At 45.8% G+C, this 17,267-nt stretch overlaps 1 protein-coding gene across 1 annotated transcript in view; it reads right to left on the bottom strand.

Moving 5' to 3' along the window:
• AGBL1 (AGBL carboxypeptidase 1) overlaps window positions 1–17,267 on the bottom strand; it is a 3,520,373-nt gene that overhangs the window by 3,128,467 nt on the left and 374,639 nt on the right. The window contains exon 5 of the mRNA XM_069624284.1: window positions 447–540. Within this exon, the coding sequence (XP_069480385.1) occupies window positions 447–540 (94 nt within the window). The remainder of the gene's footprint in view (window positions 1–446; window positions 541–17,267) is intronic.

Genomic DNA, 17,267 nt, shown 5'->3' with positions numbered 1-17,267 from the left:
AACCAACCGCCACCGTTTTGTTTTCGAAAAGATTTAACCCTTTACCCCACCTACACATATATTCTCAATATGTGTTTTCGTAATAAAAGTTTATATATACAAGCATGTCTACATAAAGGATTCGTTATAAAGACTGCATACCAGAAAAAACATCAAATAAAAAGCAGGAAACATCAGCCCTTTTTTTTCTCGTCTTCATATTGGTCAACCTAACAATGAGAGTGAGAAACCACCAAAAAATGCCTGCATGGTCGCACCGTGTTTTATATCCGGGGCCATGAAGCAGCTGAAATGCTGCACGTGCCACCCCCAAAACCATACGTTTGGATGTTATATTTACAAAACGATGTTAATGCAGTATACATATCACTGTGAACACGCGGCTCAGCATTCGGTGGGTGATGTGACCTGCGCGCAGGTTAGTAAATTCACAAGCTGTGACCTACCTGATCGTCTGGGTGTGTTTCCTGGTGAAAGGACAGATGACTTTAAACAGCAGCTCCAAGGCTCCACTGAGGCCGAGGATGGCACCTGTGGCAACTGTACAGAAAAGCAGAACATGACGAAGCTGCATTTGCCAACCAGCACAGGTTAACACAAAGCACAGCATGCACCAGCTGCAATCATAGCATCAAGAAAACAAGCATGGTGTGAAGTTACAGAGACAATGAACAGTGTCCTGGGAACTGGACTAGATTCAGAATGTTCTAACCGTCATCTTGGGGGAGGATGAGCTCTTGGAGGATTTGACTTACCCACTGTTGCGTTCGGGTCGGCCTTCCTTTACTGGAGTCCCACACCTCAGGGCCCCACACACCAATCCCAGGTGCACACTGAGACAAGGGAATCTCCAACCTTCTTTATTTCCCTGTACAGAAAAGTGTTCCCAAGCTCTACTAGCCCCTCCTCCTCCTCCCTTCCTCTCCTTGTGCTCGCCTCCCTCCTCTTAAGGTGGTTCTCTCCTTAAGGTGGGCTGGCTTCAACTCATGTCACAACACCGACAAAAATGCTGGTTCTTTAGGGCGTTTCTTTCCTCAACGAAGATTGTATTGCAGTATTGGAAGTGTACCACCTTTCCTACAAGGACAGCTTGAGTCGAGGAACCGCGGAAAAGGCTGCTACTTGAGCGAATCATCCTGCGTAGGCAGAAGAGGGGTGGTTTGTATGAGGAGATCTGGGGCAGTTTTCTAGATTTTGCATAAACGTCTACTACTTTTAGTTTATCTGGCCTGTCTTTCTGCATTGTTGTATTATAAATATTTCAATAAAAATGTGAATACAAAAAGAAAAAACAAGCGCAGCCATTTCTACATTAAATGGGTCTCACATCGTGGCGAGTTGCAGCGGACCAGCATGGGATAGCAAGGCGCGAGTTGGAGCTTGCATTGGAAACACTGAAAGGAGGCAAACGCCACCTGCTGTGCCAGACAAACCTGGAATTCTTCCCATTAATAAAGCCATGAATTTGAGACAGACAGTTCCTCAGGGACATACAATGAGGCCTCACTCGGCTGACACTGTTATGGGAACAGCTGGACTCGTTGAAGACTTTAGTGTACTTGTGTGATGTAATATCATTATATCCAGAGGGTTTTTATAAGTTATGCGACATTTAACTATGCACTGCCCTGACTCGTTTGAAATCGTACACACACACACACACACACAATGTCTGCTCTCCCTCTCTTCCTCCATTCTCCTTCTCTACCTCTTTATCTCTTTTTTTCCCCTCTCTCCAGTCAATTATCTCTTGATCTCACACAGTGGCATGTACAGGGAATGTCATGCCGTGGCACGTGCTACCCCAGGAATCTGATTGGCTACTGCAGGTGCCACACCCCATTATCTTAAATAATGCGTATCCAAACTCACATTGACAGACCTCACTTTAATGCAGGTTTTCATACACATAGGCGGTGTATAAGAGATGCACAGAATCAATGTGCATTTTCTATACAAACTGTAAGTCTAGGAGATGTACATCTTGTACATGTACACTGTTATATGTATGGCAATTTATGTCAACGTATTTCAGTTTTCATATGTGTTTGAGGCGTATAGGAGATGTAAATTGCATACAAGTACAAATGGTAACACTCATGTGCATCCCCTATATGTATAAGTACTCACATCAAAGTAAAACCTAATTTTAAGGTGAGTTTTCCTACATAAAAGAGGTGAATCGAACATATGCATTTAAAATTACTCTATGCTAAACACTCATACTCTCCTTATATGCCATACACTCACATGCTAAACACTAACAGACCAAACACTCATGCACCTTACACCACAAACACACTTATGACACACACTCTTGCATGACACTCTTCCGCAACATAATCTTGCATCACATGATCTTACTTGACACAAGCTTATAGCACACAATCTTACCGTACATACTCTTACGACACATTCGTTTACGCCACATGCACACTAACAATATGCGCTTTTACACCTTGCACCATTATGCCACATGCTTGCAGGCCATGACATCACAAACCTATGCCATGCTCTTACACCACACTCTTAGGCTACACAATCTTAAGTCAATGCTCTCTTACACCACATACTGTTACACTACATGCTCTTATGCCACACACACAATATTGATATTGATATTTTATTTGTATTGCGCTCATACACAAGTGTTTCAGAGCATGACGAGGCAAGGGAAGGGAACAAGGGCGAACAAAAACAACGATCTTACTAGGCCCAGTGACATTGAGAAAGTGCAAGTGCATGGGAGAGGGAAGGGGGAAAGTGCAGGGGGGGGTGAGAAAAGGAAAGTGCTAAACAAATGAATAAAAACAAGTGGAACTGCAGCCAACAAGTGGCAAGTGCTAGGTTTAAGGCTCAGACATGGGGCGTCTGGAAAGTGCAGAGAAAGAGGGAGGACTGTAGAGTTACAGATACAGACCCAAGTGCAAGGGTTGTCAGGAGGCAGTGCGGGTGAGTGGCAGGGTGGGAAAGTACCTGGGCCCGAAATCAGAGGGTAACCAGGTGCACAACGCTGAACCAGAACAGATCAGCAGGCGAGAGGAGGAGAGAAGGCAGAAGCAAAGACAAAGGTCTTAAGATGCTTCCAGAACTGGAGATGGTTCTCCTCAATTTTCAGGGTGACAGGGAGGCTGTTCCAGTGGGAGGCCCCACCAGAAAAGAGAGAGATCTACCCCCAGCTCGTTTATTTGAGAAGTGACTGACCATGAGGGAGTTGGAGGTGGAGAAGCGAAGAGCTTGAGAAGGAAAGTATTTACGGAGGGAGAGTTGAAGGTATTTTAGAACCAGGCCCCAGAAAGCCTTGTGGATAATACAAAGGGTCTTGAATGTAATCCTTGCAGCCACTGGGAGCCAATGAGATATTTCAGGGCTGGAGAAATACGATCCCAGGTCTTGAAGCCAAGGACAAGTCTTGCAGTCCTGTTCTGGATGAGTTGCGAAGGGCGGAGAGTAGAAGCAGGTAGATTTAGAAAGAGGCTTTTGCAGTAATGCAACCTGGAGAGAACCAGGGCTCGAGAGACCGTGGGCTTCCGGGGGAAGGAGAGGAAAGGCAGAATACCTCTTATGAGGTGTAGTTGGAAGTTTGACTTTTTCGAGACATCAGAGATGTGGGCAGAAAAGGAAAGCGTGGAGTCTAAAATGACCCTGATGTTCTTAGCCTCACAGGTGGGGGTAGGAGGAGGGCCAAGGGAGGCTGGCCAGAGAGTGACAGGAAAGGAGGGTGAAGTTGTGCCGATGGGGAGGATCTCCGTCTTGCTGGAATTAAGGCAGAGATCATTGGCGGTACACCACTCCTGAATGGCAGATAGGCAATCCAAGATGAGAGAAGGAGAGCCATGCAAACTTATGCCACAGACTCACAAGACATACCCACAAACCATTTACTCACATACCATGAACTCAGACAACATACGCTCACACAACATATAATGATATGCCATACAACATACACCATACACATGACACTACTACACCAGCCACACATGCCACATGCTCACATATTAAATATTCATAGGCTACTAATTTGGCATACACCATATGTCATACACTATTATGGCATCCATTCATACCCCAAGCCTGCTATGACACACACTCATCAACCATATTCCCATAAGTGATACGCTCATAGACCATTTACTCATATGCCGACACACAGCATACACTCACATGCCACACACTCATATGCCCATATGCCATAAACCCAACACTCATGCACCACACACTCATATGCCAGTAGATCATATATCAGACACTCATGCAACACCCATACAACATACACTCATATGCCATACACAATATGCCGTACAGTCAAACACCATACACACATACAACATATGCCCTGCACATATAGGGCCTATGCAATTCAGTCATACACTTAACACTTGTATGCCTTGTACTCATAAGCAATGTACCCATATACGGTGCATCCATACAACATCCATGCAACAAACATATAGTGAATTAACTCATATGGCACACATAACCTAATAGACTCAAAAACGATGTGACATAAATTACATACGTGTATGTTATACAACATACTGCCCACAGAGTAAAGTTTTCAAACAGTAGAAATAACAACATTAAGCTACAAATACTCACTTTATAACACAAGACATTCGATCATGAAACTCAAAGTATAAACACTCACTCCATACTACTACAAATACCAAAGTTCAAGTCCATGTTAAGGTTGGAATGCTAGTAGTGTGGACTGAATGTTAAATCTTTGAGTTTCATGGTTGAATTTGTAGTGGTATAAAGTTGGTGCGCAGAGGTGGGCGAGCCAGCGATTTCATTGGTAGAGCCGGGAAGGGCCGAGTCTGGGGGTCAGGGCTTGCTCTAGTGGTCCACAATGGGCCGAGCCCATGAAATCCCTGGCTCCGACAGAAAAAAGGAAAATAATTCAATGAGGCTGTGACGAGCCACACTAAGGGGCACGTACATTTTTTCACATATGGGTCTTTCTTTCCATTTTGCCCACGTGGCGCAGGCAAAATGGAAGTACTTGCTCATTTTTTGTTGGCGCTGTGCATGCATTGGGAAGCCATGGTGGGGCCCGTGGTAGGCCCATGGCATCCGGGCTTACTGGCCTGAAAAGTTGGGTCGGGCTGGAGCCCCCATTGGAGCCTATGCCGGCCCGGGCCTCGGCAGGCTCGCCCACATCTATTGGTGTATGGACCTTAACTTTATTTCTACTGTTTCTTGACTTTCATTTTTGGTAGGGTAACCTTACAAAGTATTTTCTTTCAGCTTTTACTAATGAGTATGGGGCCAATAATCTAATGTGAGACATTGGGCCTCATTACGACCCGGGCGGTAAGGGATTACCGGTACTGGTAAGGGCATCGGTACCAGTAATCCCTTAATGCCCTATTACGAGTTCCCTTTGCGGGTCCTCCCTTGACACCTGGTTTTACCAGGCATTAAGGACGGGACCCGCAAAGGGACTTTGGTGCTAATAATGGTACCGCAATTTGCGGTACCGTTATTAGTGCCTTCCCCATTCCCATTGAGCCGTATGGGGGCACAAATGGGAATGGGGAAGGGCCCTGGTGAATGGGGAATTACCGCCCCCGCCAACCTTGGAATGGGGCGGTAATAGCTCTATTCACCAGGGCGGAGTCGGTGAGGTTTTGGAGGCAGCCATGGCGCTAATAGCACCATGGTTACCTCCAACCTCGTAATGACCCCCATTGACCAGCAATTTGAGGCACAATGAGCATCACAGACAGCAAAATAATATAGAGTGACCAGTAAAAGAGGAAGCAACAACCACAACTTTGGAGGTTAGGTAATCACTTAATACAAGGAAGGATGATGAGGGACTATAATTCAAAGTGACCAGTGAGTGACAGATGGTACCATGTGCAAGGAGAAGAGTGATCAAAAAAGTGAGGTTGTCTGACCAAAGACTAAGGCAGGTGACACAGTCTTGCAGCAGGGTGATCCGTGAGAATATCACGGTTACAGAGAAATGGGTTGGTTGACCAGTAAGTGTGAATAGAAGAAGGATGATCAGGTGATGAAGCAGCATGACCAGTTGAACAGGTTGGCAGCCGACTGAGCAACACACAGTGCTGGTGACATAATCAGTGATTACGTCATTGTGGCCATTTGGAAGGAACAGCAAGTGAAATAAGTTGTAACCTTATCCCGGCTTGTGAGCATACCCAGGAGAACAGTGAGGCAAGTGAGAAGGCCAGTGTTTGAGACAGTGTAAGTATTGAAAGCCAGTGAGGGGGAGAGATGGTGTTCCGTGAATGATGCAAAGAACAACAAATATGGTGTTGTAACCCGTAAATGCAGTGGAAAGACATGTGACTGATCACTCAGCAGTTTGTTTGTTTTTTTGGTTTGTTTACTTATTTGTACAGCGCTCCGGACCCAGAGGTAAAAGGGCGCATATGGACTAGGTTACAGGTACATTATAAACAGTTACATAGTACATTACATGCATTTTACATAATATGATATATACAGTTAGCAGATTGCAAGTTTACAATATACAATATACAGGTGAGGGGCATCATTTAAGAATGGTCTGTGACGTCAGGGATGCTAGTTTTTTATCCAGTAACCAGCTGATAACCTGTTTTCTGTAGGATTGAAATGATTCGATGGATTTGATGTTAAATGGTAGGGTATTCCAGAGTTGGGAGGCAAGGACCGTAAGGCTGGAGCCTCCAGCTCCTTTAAGGGAGAATATGGGTACTGATAGGCATAATTGTTGGTGGATCTACTGGTTCTAGTAGTGGATTTCAGGGTGAATTTGTTGGTGAGATAAGGAGGAGCTAGGTGGTTTAAGGCTTTGTATGTAAGACAAATAGTCTTTAAGTCATTTTTTTGTTGGATAGTAAGCCATTTGAATGATATTCTGGTGGTGGCGATATGCCCGCGCCTTGATATGTTTAGGGCTGCTCGCAGAGCGTTGTTTTTTGATTATGGATTGGTTTGCGCCTAGGTAGAGACTGTTACAGTAGTCCAATTTAGATTGTATAAGAGCCCTGGCCAGTGAAAGGCAACTATTCGTGGATAGGAACGGTCTGCATGCCCTGATCAGCTTACCTGTGTAGGCCGTAACTTGTTTGGAAAGGTTAGTGTTGGCATCAAGGTAGAAACCAACCGTTTTCACATTTCTGACAATGGGGATGATGTTATCATCGATGATAAAGCTATTGTAGTTGGGGCTGAGTTTCAGCAAGTTATTAGGTGTGCCAACAAGGAGAAGCTCAGTTTTCTCATCATTAAGGCATAAGACATGTGTGGCCATCCAAGCCTGAATGATGGAGAACATTTTGTTGACCCGGGTGAGGTCGTCGTTGTAGTTACCAGAGAGGGTAAGGAGTATCTGGGTGTCATCTGCGTAATTAGTGTAGGTGACACCCAGATGGTCCAGTTTGTCAAAGAGTGGCTTTGTAAATATATTATACAAAGTGGGCGAAACGCAGGTGCCTTGTGGGACACCACAGGTGATAGGGATAGGGTCTTCTGCTGCTACTGGGGAGAATACCCTCATGGTTCTGTTAGCCAAGAAGGATCCACATGACAGCAGAGGAGGAAAAATGAGCTGCAGAGGAGAGATGGTTGCAAAGGATTTTGTGGTCGACCAAATGGAACGCTGCTGAGAGGTCTAGGAGGAGTAGGATGGCGGCGTTACCTTTGTCTTTAATTTCATCGATTTGGCTTTTGAGATTGACAAGGGCAGTTTCTGTTCCATGTTGAGGTCTAAAGCCAGATTGACGTATGCCTAACAGTTGGTTAGTCTCTAGGTACTCCTGAATGTGCAGGTAGGCAACTCTGTCTAGGATTTTTAACAGGAATGGGACCGTGGTGATAGGTCTGTAAATAGTGGGTATGGCAGGGTCTAAGGTTTGTTTTTTTTAAAAGGGGAGAACCCAAGATTGTTTCAAGTTACAAGGGGCAAGGTTAGTGGAGAAAGACAAGTTTATAAGTTTAGTGGTGAAAAGGGATAATTCTCTGGCTGCGTCTTTTATGATCTGGGCAGGGCAGCTGTCCCCTTTACAGTTAGAGGGTTTTAAGGAAGCTATCATTTTTTGTACTTCCGGTTTTGTTACCCTTTTCAATGTGAAGCCTAGGTTAGAGTCAATGGATAGTGGTGTACTAGGGTTAGTGGGCTTGCTACTGGTGAGTTGATTACGTTTATCTTCTATTTTGGTTTGGAGCCCAGCAATTTTGTTGGCAAGGGCATTCTGGCTACTGGTGCACCAAGTTTTATCTTAAGTACACGTATCTGTTGGAGGGTTAGGGTTTTCTAATTCCTTGAGTATGGTGAAAAGCTATTTGGTGCAGGAACCTGCATGGATGATCCTGACGTTATAGGTTTCTTTCTTGGTGCGAATAATCTCTTAATCTCTCTTTTATAGAGTGAGGAAATATTTGTTAGATTAGTTTTGTTTTCAGCAGAAGGTGTTGTTTTCTATAGTACTTCCAGCTTAGCTTTCTTTTTTCTCAGTGTTTTAAGTTCGGGGGTGTAGCAGGAGTTCAAATGAGCTCTAGGTTTTTCTTTGCGCAGTTTTAATGGGGCGATGGTATCTATGGCACTGGCCATGGAGACATTGTAAGTTTTGACAAGTAGATTAATGTTGGCAGTAGCAGGGAGTGCATTGAGGGTGGGCAGGACCAGAGGTAATAGTGCCTCGGGAGCAATGTTACGCTTATTCCTGGTCGGGCGGGCTGGTGCAGTAGGGCATTTTTTTGGTGGTTGGATAAGGATATTAATCTCTAAGGGAACAAGGTAGTGGTCAGTCCATGCAAGAGGTTGAGGGATTTTACAGGTGATGTTACAGTTGTGGACCGCTACCCAGTCGATAATCCTACCCTTCTGATGAGTAGGTTGAGAGCTGAGTTATATGAAGCCATACTCTGCTAGGACATAGGCTAGGGAGGAGGTGGGAGAGTCATTGGGATCATTGTATCTGAGGTTAAAATCTCCAAGGATGATAGTTTGAGCAGAGGGCTTAGAGTTCTCAGCTATAAGGGAAGTGATGTCTTCCTCAAAGGCACATGGCGGGCCTGGGGGTCTATATATTAAGTGAATGGTAATCGTGATTTTGGGAGATGTTTGTAGCTTAATTGTAAGATGCTCACATGATTTTAGTATAGGGGAGGTGACTGCCCTGAGGTCTAATGAGGATTTAAAAATGATGGCTAAACCTCCACCGCGAGCATTGGGTCTGTCAGCTCTAAGGATTGAGTATTTGTTGGGAATGGCTAATATTAGTTGTGGTCCCGCAGCTTCATGTAGCCAAGTTTTCGTTATGGCCAGGAAGTCGAGCTCGTTAGTTAGGATGGTGTTGGCAATTTCTGTGGGATGGGCAACAAGGGATCTGACATTTAGTAGAGCTCCTTTTAGGGGGGGTACTTTATGTTTGGTGGAGTTTGTGTCCTTGAAGTTAGACTTCATGAGAGGTTTAGCAGGATGCTTACTAATTGTGGTAGGAAGTCTCATACCTAGTCTGCTATTGTGGGTTATAAGATTAGGATTGGCAGTGAGTGTGTTGCCTGGTGACTGCTTGGTTGTAGGGTGTTTGGGTCTATCCTTGATATCGTTAGGCTGGATACTTGGAATGGTGTTCCCAGTCACGCATAGGACACTTGGCCTGGGGTGCCACAGGGTTCTGTCAGAGGTAGTATTGGCAAGAATGGCAAGTGGGCGGCCGATGTCATTGGTAGAGAGATGTTGATGGTGGTGGTGTGGAAAGGGTGAAATGGTTGGTAGGAAGGGTGTAGGGCAGGGGATAGAGGAGTGTCTTGGGCATTCAAGTTTGGCGAGGCCATTACTGAAAGCTATGTAACTATTACCACTGCAAGGAATGGTATCTTGCATGATACAGAAGGGGAACATAATGTGTATGAGCCAGGTGAGCATGGTTAATGCAATAGGGTCTAGGTGGTAGTGCTCAGGATAGGCAAGACAGTCTAGGCTATAGATGTCAGATATGTCAGCAGTGAATGTGGAAGACTGAGCAGTGAATATGTATACTGAGCAGTGACTGCAGATTTAGCAGTGAAAGAGGCAGGCTGAGCAGTGAACTGGAGAGCTGAGTTTTGAACAAGGGTGATTGAGCTGGAACTGGTGTATGATGAACACCGAGAGAATACATGTCGGACTGAGACCAGTATGTGAGTCAGGTTTAACAGTAAATAGGGCAGTAAATGATGGAAAGTGTCCAGACAAGAAACAGGCTGGACAATGAATGCAATCATAGATGGCTTCACAAATCCTCAGACTTCAAAGGATGGTTCAAATGTGTTTCTTCACTCAAGAAAGAAGAATTATGTGTGGAATTGCCAAAATAAATGGCACCCCTTCCAATTCTAACCTCCCATGGGCTCCCTGCACCCTAACTCACGCTTCCATAACCTCATACCCAGAAAGATCTTCAAAACTAGCAACAGGTCACCCCTACTATCTAAAGTCTTCCCTGATCTGGGATGTAAACCTAAAGGATGTGCCCTTTTCTGTCTATCCCCCTCTGGGATTTTCTAAGGGATACTTTGGGTCTGTTTTTACTAGCTGATCCTGTCAGGATGTCTCTTCCAGTTTCTCCCCTTCAATCCCTTTTACCCTATTTCTGCCTTTTATTTCTGCCTCTATATCAATCTCTACTATCTTCCCTCCATGATCTCCCTACTTTCCCTCTTCACATGTAACTCTCTTATCTCCCTTCCCCCTCTCCTTCTGCCTGTTCCCCTCTCATGTTCTTCTCACTTCTACCACACATGCACTATATGCACCTCTCTCATCTTCCCTCTCTTTGTCTCTCTGCCTGCACCCCACTCTTCTCTTCCTCCAATACCGATCCCTACAACCTACTCCTGAGCTTATACATTTTACCAACCTCCCAACTACCTTCCTCCTGATTCACTTCTCCCTCATCACTACTCTCACCACAGCCTTGTGCACTGTCAACACACTTCTATCATAACTCTCTCGCTATCACTTACACCTCATCTCACTTCCTCTCAAAATCCCCCTATATATCCCTCCCTCTCTCTACTTATCTATCTCACCTTTCACGCCCCTTCAACAGTCTGTAATCAACAGGTACCGCTCTCTCAGACCAACGCCATAGTCTCATCAGCATCCCACTCTAATATCCACCCTAAACCTGGTCTCTTGGGACACAACGGCTTCACATGACCTCAGGTGCACACCTTCCAATTGCCTCTGTGCTGGTTCTGCTTTTATAGCCTAGCCTGCTGCCTCCTAAGCCTCCTCCTGGCTCCCATTGGTCTAGCTGGTCACATGCTCGCCAGGGCCAATCTCTGGATGAGCTATCCCACTGAGGGCTGGGACTTCCACTTTATGCTTTTAAGAAGGTTTTTAGCCCCAACCTCTTTTCAATCTCAATGTGTGTGTTGGCAGCCATGTGTAAGGCTGCATGTTTTTTATGGATGCTTTCTTCCGGAGCTGGTGAGTTGTGATCTGAACTGTTTGTGTCTTCCACACAGTCCCTACTCAATATGTTTGTATTCTATTTATAGACCATTCCACTAAGGTCCTTCTGTGGTTAGTGGGTCTGGTGTTGGGTGTTTTATCTCTTTTTGACAGAAAAATCCTGGTCCATTTCATACATGGGGCCTCATTACAACTCAGGCGGTAAGGGGTTTACAGCGCCGTAAACAGCGCCGACCCTTACCGCCTGAGTACGAGGTCCCTTAGCGCCATGGAGATCTTAACGGCTGCTTTTTGCAGCCGTTAAGATCCATGGCGCTAAGGGACCATGGAGTTAATTACGCCACCGTAATTTACGGTGGCGTAATTAACGCCTTCCCCACTCCCATTATGCCCTATGGGGCAAAAATGGGAATGGGGAAGGGTAAATGGGGATTGGGGACTTACCGCCCCGCCAAGGTCGGAATGGGGCGGTAAGTCCGCCAACCACCATGGCGTAAATGTAGTTTACGCCATGGTGGTAAAGTCACGGCCCAGGCGGTAACTTACCGCCTGGGTCGTAATGAGGCCATGGTGTCTATTCCAATCATTTATTTTCTTTGTTAAATTAGGTGCATTGCATTGAACTCTGGCTAAATGAGGGGCTGCCAGGCACTGTAGAAGAGACAGTGGCACCAGCAGACATATACAAAACGCACTGCAGGGGGACAGAGACTGCCCCTTACCTCCCTCAGTGCACCTCTAGAGTAGGACTGGCTCTGGTATACACCCTGGTAGGTCGCCTATCCCAGGTCAAAGAGGGCCCCTGTCCCCCCTGACATAGTCATAACTATGTCCCTGTCACATTGCCTCGAATTTTCTTTCAATCTCCTCTATTGCCACTTAATATGTGCTAGGCAGTGCACGTTTGGACAATTGATTTCAGGGATATAATCACAGAAAACATGTCTTGTCCATGTTGCTTATGTTTTCATTACTTTGTATTACTATATTCTCTTGTTCAGGAAGAGAAACATTTCTAAATTTACAGGAGATGTTTGATGATTGTCATTTTTTTACAGAGATTGCGACACAAATAGAAATATTATAACAAGAAATTTCTGATATCACTTGACACCCCTCAACATCTCTATTTCCTATGCTCCATATTATGCAAAAAGTATTACACATGTGTTTTAACATAGCTCTCAACTCACACGCTTTTGGCGGGTGTCACCCGCCTTGAAAACAGCTGACTCACCCGCCAAGCCTCCAGCACGCCCATTCGTTTCAATGGGCCTCTCACCCACCAAAAATAAAATCGGGTGTTTTCACCCGCCTTTGCAACACAAATGGTTGAGAGCTATGGTTTTAATATTAGCACGTTGTCTCGGATAACATGAAGCAGGCCAGCCATTCAAGGTCCACAGAATGTGGGTCTTGCTTCCAGGCACGATTTGCCTATCATGCATCTTTTTTTCACTTTTTCATATATTTTTGGAAGTCACTTTACCATTTCATAATGTAAACAAGGATCGGGTTTGAAAGCCAGAGATGGAAATGTTCGAGGGAGAAAAGACCGTAGATTATTTTTCCCCTGAACATTTCCAACTTGGCTCCTGCCCCCACCCACACCCACGGAATATGGTAAAGGGTCGCCAACCCAAATTCTGCAGGTGTTCTTAAGTTGCCTTTACACAACCTCCACCTAGCCACATCCATGCTGCAGTCACCCATTTCCAAGCACAACCAACATCACAACAAAATGTCAAAAGCAGTATAACGAAAGTCTTCCAATACAGGTGTCCACAGGATATGAGGAAAAGTCCTGTGTCTCTCTCGCCTATCACCTCAAGTCTAAGAGGTAGCAACACTTTCAGCGATGCAATAAATCCACAATTTTGCACAGCCCCACCAACATCCCTGTAACCCACTAGTTTGGTAGGCAGTAGGGGTGCAGAGTACGTGGGTGCTCCTGGACACTCGCAGGGAAAACTAGTCTATGCTCTAATACCAATTCAATGACACTTGCATTAAAGGCATGGTCTAGTAAAAAATCGTATTTAAAAAATAGATAGGCAACATAAAAAAAAAAATACTAGCATTCTCTTTTTTAAAACTTCCTATGTAAAATTCTGAGCTATTCAAGCTCAAAATTCGCAAAAGCAAGCACATGGGCGCATCCATTTTGTGAAATGGAGGCCCTCCTGTGCTGGCTTTTGCTTTTGCCGCACTAATGAAGGAAAAGCCAGCCAGCTGTATTAAACAAAAGCTACCACTGGGTGGCTTTCCCTTCATTAGTGCAGTACGCGGAGGACGGGGACCGGAGACCAGAGCAGGAAAGCTGCAGCTGAATCTCGGTAAGTGCTATTTATTTATTTTTAAAAAATAAGCATTAGCTGCAGTTTTTTTTCTAAGTTTTCCGGGCTGGAGGAGCCCGGAGGAGCCCGGAAAACTTTTTTGAAGCGACCGCAAACATAAATACAACGGTATTGTGTTGGAAAACGCTGCGGTTTTTCTTTCCAAGTTTCTCAGGCTCCTCCGGCTCGGAGGAGCCTGAGATACTCGGAAAGAAAAACCGCAGCGTTTTCCAACACAACCGCGTGTGTTTCTGCCTGCTGTTGCTATCACTTTGGGTCTCCGGTGCTCCCAAAGTGAAAGCCACAGCAGGCAGAAACACAAAGCGGTTATGTTTACATGCCGCGTAGTGTTTCTACCTACAGCTGATTTCCCATTTGGGGCTCTCGGGCTCCCGGGGGGGAGCCCGAGAGCCCCAAATGGGAAAGCAGATTCAGGCAGAAACAACCTGGTTGTGTTGGCAAATGCTGCGGTTTTTCTTTCCGAGTTTCTCAGGCTCCTCCGAGCCGGAGGAGCCTGAGAAACTTGGAAAGAAAAACTGCATCGTTTTCCAACACAATAACGTTGTATTTATGTTTGCGGTCGCTTCAAAAGCGACCGCAAACATAAATACGTTTTTAAAGCTGCGGTTTTATTTCTAAGTTTTCCGGGCTCCTCCAGCCCGGAAAACTTAGAAAAAAAAACGCTTTATTTTTTAAAAAAAAAAAATAGCACTTACCGAGATTCAGCTGCAGCTTTCCTTCTCTGGTCTCCGGTCCCCGTCCTCCGCCTACAGCACTAATGAAGGGAAAGCCACCCAGCGGTAGCTTTTGTTTACTACAGCTGGCTGGCTTTTCCTTCATTAGTGCCGCAAAAGCAAACGCCAGCACAGGAGGGCCTCCATTTCACAAAATGGATGCGCCCATGTGCTTGCTTTTGCGAATTTTGAGCTTGAATAGCTCAAAATTTTACATAGGAAGTTTTAAAAAAGAGAATGCTAGTATTTTTTTTTATGTTGCCTATCTATTTTTTAAATAAAATTTTTTACTAGACCATCCCTTTAAATCTGGGCACTTCCTGACCCTGATAAATTCCTAAATTAACTCCCCTGGTCGGTAGGACATTTGTGACTCCTATTACTTCTGCAGTGCTAACACATCCCTTCCCGCATCCCCAGTTCCCCGTGCTCCCTGGTCCCACCTTCCTCTCCTGTGAATCTGTCATTGGCCACATTGCACCCACTACATCTCTCCTTTCCCACTTTTGGATGGGCAAATTCTGATAGCTTTATTGGCAAACACGTCTGCCGATGATTTGTGCCCATTTCTGTGAGCAATGCATTTAATCTAAATGCTTGGCATGCTACCCTTTAAGGCATAAACAACGCCCACCCTCAATGATGGTTCGGCAAACCTTAATTCCCAATTCAAGCAAATTTCTACATGATTTCCTAAGAACTTAAAAAATTAGATTTTTGTCCAGTGTTATTTAATACAATGTCTTTGTGGAAATGTTTGCAGTGCTCTAATGTGCAACTAGCAGAACATTTGGCCCTATATTTAAACTATTAATTGATCAGGGAGTGCACTCGAGAGCCCAAGCAAGATGGCGGTGTGGTGATGATGCTCCAGTCAAGGTGGGTGAAAATTTGCAGTTTTTCACCGTTTATCCCGCAGGCTTTGTAATCGAACTGCCAGTTGTGGCAAGCTCAGCCCACAGACATCAGACTGGCACTGACCCCAACCGCTCAGCTGGCTGGGGAATTGCACACGTGATGCTGACATGCTGAGGGCCGCTCTGTGTCTGGAGAGGGATGCCAGGGAGTTGCCTGTGCATGAGGCGGCCCACAGGCAAAAGCGAGACCAACAGGCTCTTCCCAGCAGTGCGACATAATGATGGATGAATGGGCTCCCGCCACTGATGTAGGACCGTGTGGTGGACCAGCAACACTCCCCCCAAGAATGTATCCCATTCGCTCATGTGCTGCCCAGGCCACGTGGAGAAATGGAACGCTGCAGGTTCCCTGCAGCACACCTCCGCTGTGGACCCAACAGCACTCTAACAACACAGACTCAGTTGCACTGCATTGAAAAAGCAGCAGAGGTAGGTCACCCCTCACCCCGCAGTGCCAACCGACTGGCCCACACAGCACCAGGCTGCTAAATCAGCAGTGCCCACTTAGCGGGACTAGATGGGAACTGGGCACCTTTATTTGACACCGGACTGCGCAGGCAAGGGCACCTGGGCCAGAGAAATCTCCCTTCCAAACAATAACACAGCCAGATATAGGGGAGCAACAGGCCATTAAACAGACAGCACCAGGTAAGGTGTGGGGAGCATGGTAGACATTTAAATAACGTGTCAAGGGCCTAAATTGCGCAAGTTATCTGTAAGGCCAAGTGTCCCCCCAGCTTCTTATACCAGTGAACACATTTCCACGTAGTCGCAATATAATCCACACTGAGACCGCCTACCAGCCTGTGCTTAAATAACCAATGGAAGGGGATCCGTCCCAGCACTACGGTCACGGAGTACCAGTGATCTTCCCTGCCCTGCCCACGCATATTGCAAGATCATAAAGACCCGTCCAATCCTGCTAAATATCCCTCAGAAACAGGATGATGCGCCCTCTATGTGTGATCTGTTGCCTACACTGAAGGGCTGTGGCCCAGATACAGCAAAGCACCCCCACTAACCTGAACACTTTTTTGAATCAATACCCCATCACGGCCAAACGCCCCGCACAGATGTCAGGATTCACTAAAGCACACCCATGTGGTGACTACATCAAATCTAACTCTCAGCCCAAGGGTATTATTTGAACAATATCACCACCGCTGCATGTACTAACTCTGCAGGCTTCAGGTTAGGGATCACCAGACACACTTCCGGAGAGGAGGGCGCAGAAGTTTCGACCACACTAAGCAACTAGAGGAAACATCTGTGAATGGCAACTGAGTAAAAGGTACTGCTTACCCCTCAATTTGGTCGCCGGCCCACATTAGGGCATGGCAAAGAATCCAACAGTTAACAACACCAGCAGAAACAGTACCCCAAACTTAACAGAATTACCCACACATCGGTCTACACCTCAGCACATCAAGATGGATGTACAAAATCAGTTAAAAACACTCCTCATGTAAATGAGCGTAACAGGCCACAACACTCAAGAAACAAATGACACAGTCCTGGAAATCAAGTGTGACATCCAAGACATGCAGACCTGCCTAAATGCCCAAGCCGAACGCACAACGACAACGAATAACGGATTAGTGCACTCAAGGATAATAGTGCAGTGGCTTCCACAGATCTTGACAGCCTCATCAAGGAAGTACAGCACAGGGCGAAAGAACAGGAAAATAGTTCATGGCGCAACAACCTTCGCCTCGTCGGCCTCCCGAAAACAGGCAGAAGTTTCGGACCTTGAGGCTTATGCATATCTCCTCTTTCAGGACCACCAACATATACAAGACCCAAGATCACATGTAATCGAAAGAATCCACAGGGCGTCCACCCCGACACCAGCAGC

This window comes from Ambystoma mexicanum, chromosome 11 (assembly GCF_040938575.1).
Source record: "Ambystoma mexicanum isolate Mex_15411 chromosome 11, UKY_AmexF1_1, whole genome shotgun sequence".
Lineage (NCBI taxonomy): Eukaryota > Metazoa > Chordata > Amphibia > Caudata > Ambystomatidae > Ambystoma > Ambystoma mexicanum.
This window is presented reverse-complemented; position numbering and strand designations above follow the sequence as displayed.